The sequence below is a fragment of the Colletes latitarsis genome, chromosome 11 (assembly GCF_051014445.1).
Source record: "Colletes latitarsis isolate SP2378_abdomen chromosome 11, iyColLati1, whole genome shotgun sequence".
NCBI classification, from domain to species: domain Eukaryota; kingdom Metazoa; phylum Arthropoda; class Insecta; order Hymenoptera; family Colletidae; genus Colletes; species Colletes latitarsis.
In genome coordinates this window covers 20,689,117-20,707,273 of record NC_135144.1, presented here as the reverse complement: position 1 = coordinate 20,707,273, position 18,157 = coordinate 20,689,117, and the positions used below count along the sequence as shown (strand labels likewise).

Here is an 18,157-nt window from a genome sequence, read left to right as displayed (position 1 = left end):
GACGAGGGTGGCTCGCATATATTTAACGTGCCGCTTTTATTTCGATACGACGGGGATCCAATCCCCATCTAAACCTAAGTTGCAAGCTCTTCTCTTCTCCCGACTGTTCCTCGAAAATCCTCGTTGATCCATCGTGAATACGTCGCAATTTTCCTTGTTTATTCGCCCAGTGATTTACTTATACACGTACGAAATTTTATATCGAGACAACCAGAACGTGCCAGAGATCGAAATAGGCCCCAAAGTATATCAAAAGGACCCTGTTTCGAGTAGATAAGTTTTTTTGTATAGAGAGCAATATTCACTATAATTAGAAAGGCTTATTTAGCAGATTCTGCCTTAAACGAAACGATATTAACAGTATCAACTATTAAACTGACATATTAATTATGTATATTACACGTTTATAAATTTTTGTGGATATTTCAAAAGTGCCACCATAAAATTGTCTCGAAATTGCTAGTCGTTTGTATTAAAATTGATTCTAACCAGAGCACTGTGTCATAAATGGCAAATTGTTCATGGCTGCCCAAATCATTATGATCATATATTAGTAGTAATTAATCTATCTAGTACTGTGAATGTTTATGTGAGCAGTTAAATAATATTACATTGAGAAGCAATTTTGAGAATCTAATTCAATGGCCTGAGACTTTGTTAAATGAGCCTTGTTAAGCTGTTTATACTAACGTATTCAGGGTGAAACTCAATAGTATTGCTGTCTTCACAAAAATTATAATAGGTCCCGATGGTAATACATTTATTTATGATTTAATATTTTATCGAGTATAATTATTTATTGGTTATTTAATAAGCATCCCAAATTGTCAATTTTTAGCGAAAATAAGTTTAACGATCTTTTAGTGAGATATTAACTTGCATCGAAGTAATACAGTAGTTTAAAGTTATCGTTGTTTGAACCAGTTTGCGTTTAGTCCGATATTTTTAGTAAATTAAAGCGTTCGAACGCCATTTTTATCGCGCGTCCGTAGAATTTAAGAAAGGGTTCCCATTATAGAACGCAAGGTATTAAAACTTCATACTTACAAGAATCCCTTTCGCGAGACAGATGCGCCCTCCGAAGAGATTTCGACGACGGAACAATCGATGGAATACCCGATGAACGGTCTCGAACGAAAACGCAACGGAAAATATGAACACGCGTATCTTTTCTGAGGATATCAATGAAGACACAGAAGTATCGATTTTTCTGATAAACTAGCGTTTAATAGAATACGTCGAAGTTTAGTACACTTTAGTTTTTGTTGTTGAGACTGAGAAAACCAAACGAGCATCAACAATTTGGGACGCAGGGGCAGAAAGGAACGGGACGGAGCGCGAGGGGGAGGAAGGGAAGTGAAAAAATTGGTTTCAGAAACAGGGTTCCGATAATTGCATTTCTTTTTTTCCTGTTCTTTTTTTTGTTGAATCCCGGGAGAGACGGACTCGAAAATCGCGTGAATTTATGATTCTTCGTTTTCATCGTGCCTACGATGGTTCGATCGTATCGATTCGCGGCTGGAGACTGTCACCGCGATTGTTCGAAACGTTCCGTCGAATGGAAGTTCATAATAACGTCATTGAAAAATTGCATCCCGAGTCATCGTGGTACGGGCGTTACCTGTGTCGCGTGATAACGCGACATCGGTCGCCTAAACGGTCGTGTTTCGCGTCTCTATGCAAATTGGCAGGTGAGCTAATATTGGAACTCGGAAATGGAATGCTCCGCGAACCGGAAATAAAATGAAATCTGGTATAATAGAATGGATATCCGCGCCCGACGACTCGTTCACCCGCGATAACGTACGTCCCGATTGCTGATCGAATTTTTCGAAAATATCGCGAGATCGTCGCGTTTACTTTCACCATACCCTCCCCTTTCCCCATCCTCCGACCCTGATTTTTTCGTCGCTCGCCTCCCTTGCGATCAAACCGACGCAGCATCGCGTTCGTTCAAAGCACAGTCTCTCCCTTATAGCGAAACACAGCCGACTGTTCAGAGGAGCTTCGCTACGGGTTATTCGCCGGAATATCGTCCACCACGATGAAACAAAGTTCGCGACAAGACGAAGAGTACGATGATTACCTAACAATGTAAATGAATTCTTCGTAGAATAAGCGATGATATGTTATTTTTCTTACCGAAGGAAACATTTATTATTCTCAGACATTCTTCATCCGTGTTTAGTAAAAATTCCTTATCAAAGTCTCTGGGGGTTTGTCTTAAAAGTAAGAAGAAATCGAATAGAACGGCTCGCAGATAGAACGAAGATTTTCATCGACGTGAAAGGGCATCGAGCGTTGCCGCTTGATTTTACGAGAAGCGCATTTTACCAATTAGGGGAGAATAGTACTTGAATCAGTCAGCGGATTACCGAAACCTTGGATGAAATTATAAACGAGGGGGTGGTGGTGGGGGTGGGTGGGGGGGGGGGTGGTCAAGGAGCAGGATCAAAACGAGGTACTCGGATGTTTTCAGAGAAAGATATTCTTTGTTTTTCGTTTTCTTTTGTTTTTTTTTTTTGTTAGTTTTCTTTTGGCAAAGCCTTCTAGAGTAACGTGAACACGGTGTTATCCTAGGAGGCATTGTCCTTGGACGACGCGTTAGGAACCAAATGTTTTTTTTTTTTTTTCTTTGTTTGTTCGATCGTTCGTACGTTTTCTTATTTTTTGTTTTTTTTTTCCTCGCATTCTTCTTCTTCTTCTCCCCTCTTCGCCTTTTGTCACGTCGTCCCACTTAACTTTTGCTTTCCCAATCTTAACGATTTCCTGGCACAACGTGAGATTAACGCTCGCTTCGGCGGACGGCCGCTTTACAACATCGACACTCTGGCGGAACGCCAGAAACTAGAGACCCTTTTTTGTCTAACGTTTTTTTTGTTAAACGCGGCTAGTGAAAAAACTCGGATGCCCTGCTTATTTTCTAGACAAAGAGGAGTCTTGGTACTCGTGCGGGCTGGTACAAAACAATCCAGTGTATCCAGCCCGTAAGAGTACGCCGGAGGAAATTCACGCGCGAATTTCGTTTTTGCGTGTGCGCGTACACGCCATCGTTAGAATGTGTTTACACGAGAGGAAAAGGGATTTATGTATATGGGAAAATATGTTGCATTTTTTTTTTTTATCTCTTTAAGGAAGGAACTGGGGAAAGGGGAATCTTCTTTTAGTTTCATAGACTAGATCTATATAATCGTATCGTATGTATATATATATATATGTATATATATATATATCCAATAATATATATATAATATCATTATATCCCTTTTCATCATTTATATTTAGTGGTATAATTACTCGCTTAGATATGAAACCTAATAGGAACATGATTGCACCGCACCCATTTGCCGTACGATGTTGGTGCCCGTTTGCAGCTCCCTCGCCATTCTTAAATTCCTATTTACTCTTTCACTACTCTTTATAGGAATAGCGCACGTAAATATGTGCATCACTGTATGCTCGCGTATATTTATATACGTATACAGGTACAGCCATCCTTCCATGGCAAGTGTATGCGTGTGTGCGTGTATGCGTGTACGTGTATGCGTGTGGATTTGGTGGGTGTACGTGTCAGAGTGTGTCGATACGTTTTCTCGCGCTTGCATATCTCTCTTTCTCGTCTTCTTCGTTTTCACTTCGCTTACTTTTTTTTTTTTTTTCATTTTTTTACTTTTGTTCGTCGATTTTTCTTTTCTCTATTATAAAATCTAGATGCGCGCGCGAACACGGAACCCTGTTCACGCGCGCATAACACGTATGGCACCATAAATATATATTTTGTACACAAGGGCGAGCGTAGACGGACGAGATGATCAAGAAAGAACGTTTGATGTCTCTATCTCTCTCGTTGGTATTCGGTTTCTTTTCTGGTTTTATAGTTTTCTGTTTTTTTTGCTTTTCGTTTTGCTTTCTTTTGTTTCTTTACTTTTGCCCGTTTTCGCGGTTCTGTACATCCCCGTAGGCGCGACGCGATAGAGAGATGGATCTTCCGACGCGCGTTGAAACATTTACCCAAAGCGAGGAAACGCAACGAAGGAGAAAGGGTGGGAGGGGGTTGGATGGGGCGAAACATCGCGACGCGTGGCATCAATGAAAGCACAAAAGGGAAGAAAGAAACGGAGAAAAAATATTAAATTACGCGGCACGTCTTTCTTACGCATCTCAAGTGTGATTACGAAATGACGCGTGGCTCGCGCGCCCTTCTATTTCGTTTGTTTCTTTTTTTTTTTAAATTTATCTTTTCGTCGGTTTCTCTCGCGTTTATCGGAGCCGTCGGTATCGTTTCGTTCCTCGTCGAGGTCTCCCCGCGCCTCCGCGTTTTACAAAAAAAGGGCCAGGCGCGAGGCGCGAGGAGAAACGTTGTCGCATCGAGTGCCCCGCGACACGACGCTCGTCAAAAAATCGTTCTCGCAATGCGGGGGTGTATGCACGGCGCCAACATCGTCGGGGTTCTTGAGCCGGCGTTTTGGGTACCCAGCGTCCCCGGCGGTGTTCAATGGCCGCCGTTAGGATCACGGGGCCCCATAGTGAGTACATATAAGATATACACATGGCAATCTCTCACAAGAATTAGTCGCTATCGTTATCAATTAGTATCTGTTATTAATTAATAGTCAATGAAAAGTCGCTCGAACAAATTTACAATTCAATCGGCAATAATGTAAACCGCAATAATAATGATAATAATATTAATAATTATAATAATAATATTCATAATGTAATAATAATAATAATAATAATAATAAACACCCGTCGTTTATCGCAATAATAATAATGATGATCGTAATAGTAATCTATTGTAATAGTAACAGAAGCAACCGATCGGGTCAATAATAAATACTCGCGTTTAACACATTTTGTAGAAACTCAACGAGATTAGAAAACTGAAAAACTTCCCCGCCGTTTGTCGTCCCTTCTCTCGTCTCTCTCGCGAGTAATCGTGTCCTTTAACAGCGCGTGTCGGTTGTTTCTTTACGTTTATCCATCGGAGAAGTGCTTTCCAACTTCCTGCAAGACCCTGTAAGAACGCTTCATCGATTCTATTTTATTTTATTTTTTCTTTTTTTTTTTTTAGAAAACAAATTTTCGATCGTTGAAAAATTTTGATCGCGGTGATTCACGTTGGCAACGAAACGTTACGGGAACCGGTAGAGAGTGACACGATTCGTCCACGATCGGACGAGAGAAACGGAACGCGGCGTCGCGCTAATTCTCGCAACATAATAAATAGTTTCGCATTTTTCATTGCATCTGTCTCTTAGTCACTCCTTAAATTATCCGCACACACTTATCACTCATTCATTGTTGATTTTAGGAACAGCTAGTAGCGAGGTTCGGTTACTCTATCACGCAATCTCCCGTACTCGAAACTCAAAACGCCAAAACCGACCAAGTTTTGCGTACACGCGCACGTACGTTGCCGCGTTTTGAGAATTCACGCGCGTATGCGATATATCGACTCGAGATGGTTCTCGAAGTTCAATGTATATGTCCCGTGCGTGTGTTTGTGTAATTGTGTACGCATATGGGTACGTGTCTGTCTGTGTGTGTGTGTGTGTGTGTCGCGTATACGTGTTACGTGTTCGTTATACGACTGGTGTTCCGCGTTGAATTCAGTTGCGCGTCCGTCGATTTCTCACTGATCCTCGTGCGTAGATCGCACGACGACGAATCAATTACAAAAATTAATCAATCGGTGTATACATATACGTGTGTTTTGTGTGTATGCGTGTGTTCGTGTACGTGTACAATTAAAAGGAACACGATATTGATTCTTTGTGCGCCAAAGTGCATACCTTTTCTTAGAATGTACGTTAGAAGGAACGCATCGTCCTACGAAAGTCGCGCCTCGTGCTATTATATAACATTAGTGATATTAGTTAAGATCGACGAGACAGTGAAACCTACAGCATCTCGGGAGGGGGGGGGGGGGGGGAACCGCTACGATCTATATTCGATTACTCTACAAAGTTTAATTAGCCCGTGATCACCAGATAGTAACAATTGTCCATATTTTGCGAGGTATCGGTTACAAAGGTATGTTCGATTCGATGCTCTGAACACGATCAAAAAAAGGATCGCCGCGGAGCAACACGATTAATTGGGAATTTCCAAATTTCCATCGATCGTTGTCACGTGTAAGAGTGTATCGTTATTTTCGTGTCTGTGTGCCCGCGCGTGTGTGTTTCTGTGTATGTTCGTGTACGTGTTCGCGCGTGTGTGTATGTATTCTCTTTAGTTTAGTTCAACGCTGTAACGTTTTACATAGATAATAATAAATACATGACCACATATATGTAAATATAATGTCGTAATCTATAATAATAATAATAATAATAATAATAATAATAATAGATAATAGATAATAATAATAATAATTCAAATATAATATTAATAATTGCCGTTATCAACGTTACATTAGAAAAAAGCATCTTTTGCAGACAGGAACCTCGAGTTGCTTAGTACCTTAGAAATAGTTATTACATCGTGTTTCGTTCGACTTGACGACCACTACGTTTGCACCTGCTTTTCACCTTTCGTCACCTCCTCCGCCCCCCCCCCCCCCACCAGTTACCCTTGCCCTCTCTCTTCTTAATTTACTTTCCGGACCGAATCGACCTGCTCGTTACTCTGTCCTTTACGCCTTTGCTCCGCCATCGTTTTTTCCTTTCTCGCTTTCCCCTCTGGACGTACAAACGTTTCCGTGCGTGGTTTCGTGAATTCATAACGCGACCCTTAACGTGTCTACGGAATACGGTGGCATTTTCGGCATCTCTCTCATGCGCGACTTGTGCCGATCGCGCGCAACTACCCTCCGTCGGTTCGATCGTCCGATTCTATCTCGTGATTGCCATCGTTCTCAGCGTTATCGGGCGCGAAGCATCTCTTTTTTTAAACGGGATAAACGCGACGTACGTACGCGTGTATACACGTTATCGTTTCGGATAGTACCCGCGAGGATTCTAGTACGTTACAACATCATATATATATGATATATATATACGATACATATACATACATATATATATATATATACAATATATATATCACACACATATATATTTATCTACTTAAATATATATATATTTTATTCAATCATTTTATTCATTTATTTATATATATATGTATATATATATATATATTTCTTTCATATATATATATATATATATACTTATGCACGTGTGTGTGTGTGTCTGTGTGTTGTCTACAAATGCATATCCTCCCATCCCCTTAATTCTACAGTTTAGTTGTTAATTAACCGTAACTTACGAGCTAATAGTGAATTCTTCGTAATTTCCGAACAGACCTTTACAAAACCCTTTATCCGTCGATCGAGAGACGACGTTCTCCCCCGCCTTAATCCCAGTGCTGTTCGTGTTCTCGTTTCGCACCGCGTCGTCTTGTTTTCCTTCTTTTAAAGCGCGAAACGCGTTCGATACACCGACGTTTCTCGCGCGAGCACACGTCGGTACTTCCCCGGTCGCGGCGAACTTCCGTTCGACGGAAAGAGGAAGGACGAAGAACGCCTGAGCGTTGTTCCTCACCCTCGTCGATCTCAGCACTGACCTCCGATCGCGGTTTGATAACGCCTGACCGATTCGATCGTCGACCGTTCACTAGCAATGATTATTACAGCTATCGACAGCTATAACTATTACTTTATTACTATCATTATTATTACTATGTTTATTATTATCATTAATATTATTATTAATCGTTTTTTTGTTGTTTAGCGTTATTAAATATAATTTATTAAATATAGGAACCATGTTGCTGGGTCTTGCTCGTTCGTAGAACGCGAACCGCGTCGCCAGTCGGGCATCGGAGCTACGTTGCCCGCTCGCGTTTCCAACCGTCTCCGTTTCTTGCGTATGTGTGTGTATGTGTGTATAGCTTTTTCGAAAAAACGTTCTCGACATCGTTTTTCTCTCGAGCGTCGTCGCGTCGTTCTCACCCAGAAAAAGGGAAAAAGAAAGGAGAATACGTTAAAACTCGCACGTCGGTAGCGAAACGTCGCGCGTCGTACCTACTAAAACCCCACCCAGCTACGGGGTCGCCGTGCCATCACCGTCTCCGTGTCTATGTGTATGTATTTCTGTGTGTGTGTATTTTTAAATGTATACACGTATACATGTATACTATACTTGCGAAACGCGTGTATGCACGTGTGTACATGTCGAGCGAGTGCGTGCTAGCGTGCACATGTGCGCGTGGGCTTTCGTTCGAAGATTCCTCCTGCCACCGTAATTTCGAGGGTCGTAGGTCCGTCCTTGAACCGATGGCGCCACAGTATCGTTCTAATTCGCGCCATTTTTTTTACCTCGATCGAGTATAAAGGAACGCGGCGGCGGCGTCACCGCGCTCGAGAACCGTGCGCTTCAACAGCAAAGGCGTTCGCGTGGTCATTGTCGTCAACGACGCATCCCCTCGCATCCTTCTGACATACAGTTTCGCGTTTCAACCACCCATACACAAGCACGTAAAAAAAGAAAGAGAGAGATAGAGAGACAGAGAGTGAAGATTCAGATGAATATGTACGTACGTATTCGTAATGATCGCGGCGCGTCAGTCGCGCGAACGTCGCGCAATCTACCCTACAATCGCCGCGCGCCTTAATGTCTGCTCTTTCTTAGTAACTCTTTTTTTTTTTCTTCATTAAATTTTTATTATTACTTTACATAGGAACGTTTAAGTCAGCCCACCTCGACGCGTCATCCAGCGTCGTCAAGGGATAGTTTCTCTTACCCCACCATATTTCTCCTCGTCTCTCGTTCTCCCGTGTCAGTCGAGTCTTTCTCCCCGCACTACGAAGCGAATAACCATACTTTCACGATCGATGGATTCGTTATATCGGTTTAACGGGCGATCCGCCAAAGAAAGCTCTCCCCGATCCGTGCGACACACGTCGTTCGTTATCGTTTACGTTTTCTTTGTTCGTTTTATTCGTATCGTTTCTTTTTTTCTTTCATTTTGTTCTCGAATCTCTCTTTTTATTATTTTCAATCGAAGGAACTTTGGTGAGCGCGCGCTGCTTGATGGCGCGCCAGTCGCAGTCGCCGCAATAAAAACTAATTAGTCGAACTGGTAGTGCGCGACAGTGGCAGTGCGCAACGTAACTTAAAAAAGAAACAAGAGAGGTTCGCGTGCGCCCTCGTCGTGATTGGTCCACCGTCCACGCGCGCGCGAGTACCTGGAGCCGGAGATTCCGCGATGCCCGGAGCGGAAGAAAAAACGCTCTTCTCCCCCAACCCTCATCCCCAAACCCACCCTCGTTTCACACCGACGGTCTCTGCCTAGGTTGGAACCCCCCTGCCCGTTGTCTAGCCGGTTAGGAACGTTATTTTTTCGTTATCGAGTACCTCTCTCGATGAGCACCCATCGAACACTCTCGGTCCATATTCCTCTTTCTTCGCTCTTGTTCGTCCGATCCGAAAGAATCGCATCGGGACGGGATCAGGCATTTCACAAGTTCCAATCGCACATCCTATCGCCATCCCTCCGCGAATGCTTATCAGCTGGCCCGTGCATTTAGCGTGCCCCGGCCAAAGCGGCCACCTCCTGGACCAGCTTCTGCCTCTTCACGTCCGGAGCGTTGTTATTGTCCGGGTTCGCTCTCTCGTTACCCTGGGATTGGCCGGTCGTGCTCTCAGCGGCCGCACGAGCAGCCAGCAAGGTGATCTGATTGACGACGTCCTCCATTTCGTCTGTGAGCGGATGCACCTCCTCGCCGCACTGCGCTCCAGATTCCGCGTCAATATTACCGAACTGCTGTTGACGCTGGTGTTGTTGCTGCTGCTGCTGGTTGCGTTCATGGCTGGCCTCGAGCCGTGCTCGATGCTGCAACGTTTCCGCGTGACGACGCCATTCCTCGACGGTCGCGTAGGTCCGAGCTGGTGTGTTCCCCTCGCACAAGGAACAGCCGTAACGAGATTGCACGAGACGCAGCGCGCCGCGACGCTGCTGATTGCCCAGATAACAGGAGCGCTGGTGCGCGAGCAGCGTCGACTCTTGAGGATAAGCTCGGCCGCATCGGCGACATACAAGACACAATTCGGTTTCCACTTCGCGACAGTGCTGCGGCGGACCGTTCTCATCGGAGCCGTACGGAGGCGTCGGCAATCGAACCGTCTCCAATCCAGGGTGATTCGGGTCCTGTTGCAGGAAGGCCTGCATCAGAGACCGCGGCACCTGGACCTGCGCACCGCCTTCCACGTGCAAGGACATCAGACTATTCCCGTGAATGCCGCCGCTTAAACCTGGAGCCGCTACTGAAACCAAACGACGGATCGACGCTGTTAGGAAACTGTCATTCCAGCCCTCGCAGGATTTAAGATAAATTACACTTGGTTACACGCTTAGCGAAGTTTTCATAGTTCCGTTAAAATTTTAATTTCACTAGTCAACGATCGAAATAGTTGAGTGGCGAGTAGTTTTCACGATTTCGATCGTTTTCTACGCCAGAATTTTTAATTGTTTCTAGACATGGAACTATGCAAACGATATACTCTAAGACCGTGACCACATTGAGAGCAATAAAGCGAATAGCAGCAAAGCGACAAAAAAGAAATGAAACCTATAGATTTATATAAAATAGGGTTAAAAGGTTTCATTTCATTTTTGCTGCTTATCATTTTGGACATACGTTAGGAAATTCTTTAGGAGCTCGTCGTCGTATAGCGGCGAATGAAAATATAACACAGCATGCAGTTGCACGTGCAAACACTTATTTCAGCATTTATTTCTAAGTAAAATGAATCTGAATATCCTAAGGGTTTTTTTTCAGCTTTCCTCGCTACGAGAGTCAATTGGTTTTTGGTCCGACGTGTTATTGTCTATGGTCCGGCAAATGAAATAATTGACTTGGTTGAAGGGGTTCCAGGAACGAAGCACCCAAGTCTATTAGTCTCGTTGGTACTTTCATTAAATGTTGTTGCACTCTAAGGATCCGAACTGCCTAGTCGGGACATCGATGAAAGAGTTCCCTTCGAAAGGGCCATTAACGGGTTAGATTTTGTTGTGTGCCAGTGTGTCTCATTATGTTTATAACACAAAACATCTCACACCCGCACCTTGACCACTGACTCATTTTTGGAAGCTCTCTCTGTCTCGCCCTTTTTTTCCCCCACCTTTCCCTCTTTCCCAACCCTGCATATACAGGGTGTTCAGCCACCCCTGGGAAAAATTTTAATAGAGGATTCTAGAGGCCAAAATAAGACGAAAATCAAGAATACCAATTCGTTGATGAAGGCTTCGTTAAACAGTTATTAACGTTTAAAGTTCCGCCTGTACTGAATTTTTTTCTCGAAAATGCGCAAGATTTCGAGGGTATGTTTATTCACCAAAAATGATTGTAATTGACCCCCGCAACCGAAAATAATTTTTTCAAAACGATTTGAAATTTTTTTTTCCCGTCAAAAAATTTCACACCTTCTCGAATTTTTTTCTAGGAAGGAAGTAGGATTTCGGGGGTATGTCTGTTGACCAAAAATGCTTGTAATTGACCCCCGCAACCGAAAATAATTTTTTCAAAACGATTTGAAATTTTTTTTTCCGTCAAAAAATTTCACACCTCGAATTTTTTTCTAGAAAGGGAGTAGGATTTCGGAGGTATGTCTGTTGACCAAAAATGCTTGTAATTGACTTCCGCAACCGAAAATAATTTTTCATCACAATCTAGTATTCCGACGTTTAATAAAGTGTTATTAAGAGGAATACAACAGTTTGTCGATTTTCTCGCTTGTCGTTCAAACTAGGTTCAAAGGTTTCAGAAATTTATTGTAGAAATATTTTATAATTGCGTTCATTTGTTTTGATATATTTTGACAGACGAACTCGATAAAACTGGGGAAGTTATATTTCACCGCGCCTATAAATAATCACGACTATAGAACGGTATAGATAAACTGGAACGGGCGCGAATCAAATTTAATAAGTCCGTTGTTAATATCAGAATATGAGCCAAGGCTACGCAGATAAAACGACTCGTATCGATTACTCGCTGTGGACAGTTATGCAAACCCGAGTCCTACCAACCGGTGGAAAGCTCTTGCAACGTTGGTCGCAAAATTACCGAAATAACGGTCACCGCAACGATGTAGCAATATGGAAACATTTGGTAAACACGGTACCAAACGAAGCAGAAAGTTTTACACAATTTCTTATCTTCTTTAAGAAAGACATCGGTGACAGGCGGACGGAGGTTCCAGTACGTTCGAAGAAATATTCTCTACACGGTCGTAAATATTTTAGTACCAATATGTACACAAACTTCGAAATTATATCTGCCTTGCAAAGATATAAACCGATCCCTCTGTAGAAGAGTTAGTTCAGTGTCGATAAAAATTTCAACCCCGAAATTAAACTCTGCGTGAGAATTTCTCTCGACCGGCGATCAGTTATAATCGATTCGAGTCAACATAGTTGTCATAATAAGGCCACTGATGCAACCGGGCGACGAATTTACGCAGAACCGTTGCTCGGTTCGGCGAGACAGGTAAATCGGTCGGTTATTAGCCTGTCGGCGGGGCGAACGCATATTAACGGAATAATTCTCGCGAGCCGAGGTCCATGGCATTCCCCGATGTCGACTCGACGGATCGGGATATATCAATTATCGTCAAGGCGGTTCGATCGTTCGGATCGTCTTCTGGTTTGTCGCGCGAAGGAAATGTCGCGTCGTTTGGTAGGCGATCGCGAGGGTAGTAAACATTTTCACGTAACGGGCCGGACGGGATCCGAGCGGGTGCTTTTGGACGAGAAGCGTGAGAAGGAGAGGACGTTGTTGTTCGGCGTCGATTAGACGGGTTGACAGGTTTACGCAGTGACGCGCATGGTTATATCGCGTATCGTGTATCAGACGAGGAGTCGTTACGAGGCAGGAAGTGTTAATGATACCCCTGCTCATTCGCTGGCCGCTCGCTTGTAATTATCGAGCTTGGTGGGTCGCGGTGCAGCCTGGACGAGAGCAGAGAATCGGGCAGGAAATTATCTTCGTCGCTCTCCCTCGATACGTCTATTCAACGGGAACAATGGAATTGATAGTTGTTGGGACCCCGAGGACTCGGAACGATTTCTCGCTCGTACGAAATGAGAACCCCTGGCACGCATGGGTTGCGCTCTGTTTGACTAACGCTTCTTTCTGGTTACCTCGCGGCCGCCTGGATTATGGTCCGCCACGATCGTAAGAGCAAATAATCCGCGTTTTTATGTCTCCGTCGTCGAAGGGATCGTTTTTTCGCGAAGGTGAGGCCGTGTAGTAAAGAAAGGTGAAAAGTGTTACGGATAAATGGCGGGATTAGCGGAACGACACTGGCCACGGCATAGTTCTGCCAGGCTCTTCCGATCCTCGGTGCCCGTGACGTTTACAGCGAACGCGTTACGGAGTCGCGGGCTAATCTGCCGCGAGAGATGTCGCGGAGATTCGATTTTCCCTCTTCTCTGTGATCGTTCTGACCGGCGATCGCTGCGAATGGCCCGTAATTCGCCACGCTGGATGGATATTATTAAGGAATTGAAATTCTATCGCGGATTAAAAGGAAACGCGAGACCGGTAACTGGTTAATCGCGTCGACGACGCCGCACCGTCTCGACGTCGACGCGCGTCTCTCCCTCTGCGATAGTTTCCTGGAACGCAACGACGCTGTACGTTCGTCTCGCGCGACCGGTACCCCGATATGTTTCGTCTCGAGACGATAATTTCGGCGAAACGATCTCCGGAACGAGTAACGAGACTTTACGTAATACGCGCCGATCGGTCTGCTCGAACGAAAGGAAGCGAGAGTCAGTGAACGTTTCGTAAGATTGGCTCGTTAATAGGCTTCTTCTCTTGCCAAGGCCACCGCTGGACCCCGTTGCAACCCCGAATCAAATAATATAATAAGGAAGACCGTTAAGTAACGCGCAGTATCGCAGCTGCCCGATCCGTGTGACACCCTTGAAACAATCGGTCCGACCGAAGAGAGGGTTATTACTCTTAATGAGCACTGGTTATTTCTTTGAGTGGCTTTGATTTGTCCTCCCTTCAGCCCAATCTCCTGCTCTTCCACGCCTGCTACGCGCACGATCAACATCGCGTTATGTGTATTGTGTACGTATCCCCGCACGTGTGTTCAATTTATGCGCGTAAAACACACGTTCCGGGACACACTAGCACACGCAAACGGATAGACGCTTTTACACGCGCATCGCTCTTGCCTCGTCTTCTTAGAGGGCAGAGGAGCTCATTTGCGTACGGATTGAGATAGTAGTGCTTCGGTACCACCTCGATGTGTGTTTTTGTTTAAATGTGTGACTACGTACGAGATTCTGATTGCCGGCCGCTCCCAACTTCCAACGGTTCTCAAACTCCACGTCTACGCGTCCTCAGACAAAACTACATTGTTTCTCAATACTACTATTAAGAAATTTTTAAACGGGCTTCATAGTCCTTCGATAGGGATTTAGTTAATAATATTTGTTGACCCCCCATCGTACGAATTAAAAACTTTATACTGGCGAACATTCTATATTTTTAAACTGTGAAAACAATCGATAGTAGAAGAATTTTAAACTTTATTTAAAACTATGCTTCAAGGATCGTCTTGATTTTAAGCTATGTTCATCATTGGTACTCCATTAAAGACTATATGCAAAATTTCAATCATCCAACACATTTTGTTTTCAAAATATAAACATGAGAATAGATTATATATTATAGAAGAAATTGTTAAATACCGAATTTCAAATCGTTTTGTTCGCTCGAAACTTTAAGGCACGAACTTAGCTGAACGTTAGTCGCAGTAAAAGTATCGATCAGTTTTTAGCGCAATTTTAAACGTACAGTCGAGGACAAATAATTATCGTGAATAGATTTTTAAGGATTCCTAAATGAATCATTACGTTTAACGGGTTGAGGAGCACTGAGCCTAAGATAGCCGCGACACATGCTGGAAATTTGTTCGGCGGGAATTTACGAGCGAGTTTCCGTGTCAGACGCAATACCGTGGGCTCCGCTGGTAAGTAGGTATATGTATGTCTGTATATCCTGACAGCTATAAACTCGCATTCGAAGGGCGTCGAACAAAATAATCGGGAATGTCGTTAGCGCCTTCAGGAATTTTAATGGATGTCCTGGAGGAGCGTAACGACAAGCCGGAGTTTGTCAAATTGAATCTGGTTTGCTAAGCCAACCGAATACCCTCGAATCGCTATCGAGCAACAGCGATTAACCTGGATTTCAGATGCAATTTTAATAGGTTTCGCGTGAGCGTAATTAACGTAGCTCGGGTCTCTGAAAATTTATAGAATTTTTTTTACGCGCCCTGATGGGAATTTAATTCTTTCGAATTAGTATCCAACAGTGACTTTCCGATCGTAGATTGCGAAAGATTCGTATTTAATTATTAGAGAGAGAAGTCGAAACTCGGGATCTGCTTATGATAATTACGCGAGCATTACGTTAAAAGAAAATTACAAATCTGTCGGACTTTGAATTCCGGAAACGTGTGATGCAACTGCTGTTGGAGACCTTATTAACTGTATGCTCTTTTTCAATGTTACTACTTCGCACTAATATTCTATTTCTAGAAAAATTTAGAAGAAATGCTTAAATCGACGTCGTAACTATTCTAGAATTATCTGTAAGTATTTTTATTTATGACGACAGACAAAATATACGTATAATAGACTCAATACTCTAATAGGATTGACGTGACTTCCTTTTATCATTCTACTATGTTTTAAGAAAACAAGAAGCTACAATAATTTCATTTTATTTGGATTCTTGACCCTGAGCTAGATATTTACAGTCATCGTAGACATCTGTATAAAGCAGCATGTTGTGTTTCTGTGATTTTTACTACAAAAAACCTGAAGGAAACGTCTATTGTTCCAAATAATAATGCTCGTTGAAACGATCTGCATACTCGCCTCGATGTTCCACCTTACGATCGTCGACTATAATTCTATTTTTGCTTCCGAGCGAGTAAAAACCAGGACCGCGAACAGGTTAAGGGTCATTCACACGGCAAGTTATCGCGGCCCGTACGAAATTCGTACAATTTGATCCGCCCTGACGATGGTGGTCCGGACGGTATTAATTTTCGCGCAATCTTCGAATCGTTGATCGACGCGGGATCGACCGGCGGAGGATCGCCGGAGAGCGGCGAGGAGTCAATGCCACGGTCGGGATCGATGCATTCGCGCATCCATAACTATGGTACGCGAAGTATGCAACAACTGTGCATTCCACATATGCTCGCTAGCGTGTTCTCACGTGGTGACCACCGCACACCGACGTAGGAAAACACGGTGCGAACGTGGGCGTGCATTCCTGCCTTCGCATTATCTCCTCTTCACTCTCTTTCATTTTCTGTCTCCGTCCGGACCGCGGGGCCTCCGTAACCCGTCCTCTTTCCCGTTCCCTCTCTTTCCGTCGATCGCCTTCCTACGAGAGGAACCCTTCCTCCTCTTTTTATTCCACATCCTGGCCCGTTATCGTGGATACCACGGTCCAGAACGGCTGTTTCACACCTCCGCTCCCGCGAGAATTAGGAAATAAATTAGCGACCGGGCTAATTTCGTTATCTCGCCCGACGCGAGACCCTCCCGCTTGAGACGTCAAGGGACCGATGTCCAAGTCTTCGAACTGCTGCCCGGACACGGTTTCAGCCGTGTCCCAACGCCAGGATCAATGGCTCTTTGCTCGTTCTCCGTTTCGTTCCTCTCTTTTCTTCCACGCTCTTCTTCTTTCGCTGAACGTATCTCCGGATCAGCGAATGGTACTTCGTTAGAAACGGTCCGGTTCTGATTGAGATGGCAGTAGATGGGCCCGTGGAACGATCTCTCGTAACAAAAAAATTCTCCCTTCGGTCCGCAATTGTCCACCTGTACCTGCATTTTTACTTTACTTCTCGAACCCCCTACGAAAACTACGCGACATATTTTTCCTATCGAATTCATATTATTTAAAACGGTTCCTTGTATTCCTACGTCGATATATAATTGCACGACTGTTCCAAGACTGTTTGACGATTCATAGATTGCTTGTATTATCCAGGTTGAGTTAAAGACTTGGACAATAAACTGACACGGTCAATTTTTGTTGGAACCATAGTCTCTGGATTTTTAAACTGGAACAAACTTCAACGATGGTGAAACGAAACATTTGGAGCAACCATAGCTCGCTTTCATCGGGAGATACGCGCTTTAATAAATTCCAGAATAGTAATTTACGTTAGTAAACGGACGACATTCGTGTCGAGGGGCCCAAATTTGGGTTGGACGGTTCCGAGTCACCTGGCCAGCAATTTGACGTCGATACCGAGGACGACGTTCGTTGTAGGGTCTCTCTGCGCATCCCTCAGGAAATGTTGGATGTCGAGGATCACGAGGAAGTCGTAATTTCTACGAGAACGAGGCAGCCGAATGAATCGACGACGGCTTATCTCCCTGCACGGCTACAAAATCGTTTCGTACGCGTATCGGACAAGATAACGGCGGCAGCGTATCGATAAATTCCGTTAATTAATTATTGACGTGTCCCGGGGCTATTTTCGCGTCCATCGCATGTGAAGGTAGACGGGTCCCTCTTTTCCTATCTTTCTTTTACTTAATTCCCATTCCGAACTAAATCGTGTTTGTCCCCTTTGTGGGCGGCGAGAATTATTCGACGCGTTTATCTTTCGACTATTTTCTTTTACCTCCCCGGCTGTTATTGCATATAACAAACAGAAATTATTACCGTAGATAAAAATTCAACGCCTATAGCCTTTTGCATTTCTCGATGATTCGATTTATTCCGAATTTATCGATGCAATGGATGCAATGGAAAAGTACAATAAGTGCTTTTTTCGTCAAATTAACCATGAACAAAAGTCGATAAAGTTCGTAAATAAAATTTGTCACGACTCTGTAATGCACGGCTGTCTTCGCTTTTCACGCTGCAACACGGTTAGTGTTCCTGGGTACGCAAAGATTGAGCCATCGCGCTTCTTGCTCCACATCGAGCCATTAATTTCGCCCCGTTCGATAATTTATCGTTCGAGTATTATTTAAAGCGGTGCCTTTCATAACTTATTGGGGCACGCTTGCTTTCACGCGCCTCGAAGACGCAACGTCGCTCCATTCATTAGACGTAATCGGGGCGTGAAAGTTCGTCTCGATCTTAACAAGTGTCGCG

General features: G+C 43.9%; 1 protein-coding gene across 6 annotated transcripts in view; it reads right to left on the bottom strand.

Annotated features, from left to right (window-relative positions):
• Positions 1 to 1,243: 1,243 nt before the first annotated feature.
• Zfh2 (Zn finger homeodomain 2) overlaps positions 1,244 to 18,157 on the bottom strand; it is a 368,628-nt gene continuing 351,714 nt past the window's right edge. For 3 of the 6 annotated variants that reach the window (XM_076777785.1, XM_076777784.1, XM_076777786.1), the window contains one exon: positions 1,244 to 10,268. In XM_076777785.1, coding sequence (XP_076633900.1) covers positions 9,529 to 10,268 — 740 coding nt within the window. In that variant the 3' untranslated portion in view covers positions 1,244 to 9,528. The remainder of the gene's footprint in view (positions 10,269 to 18,157) is intronic. The other 3 variants (XM_076777787.1, XM_076777788.1, XM_076777789.1) reach the window with 3 other exon arrangements.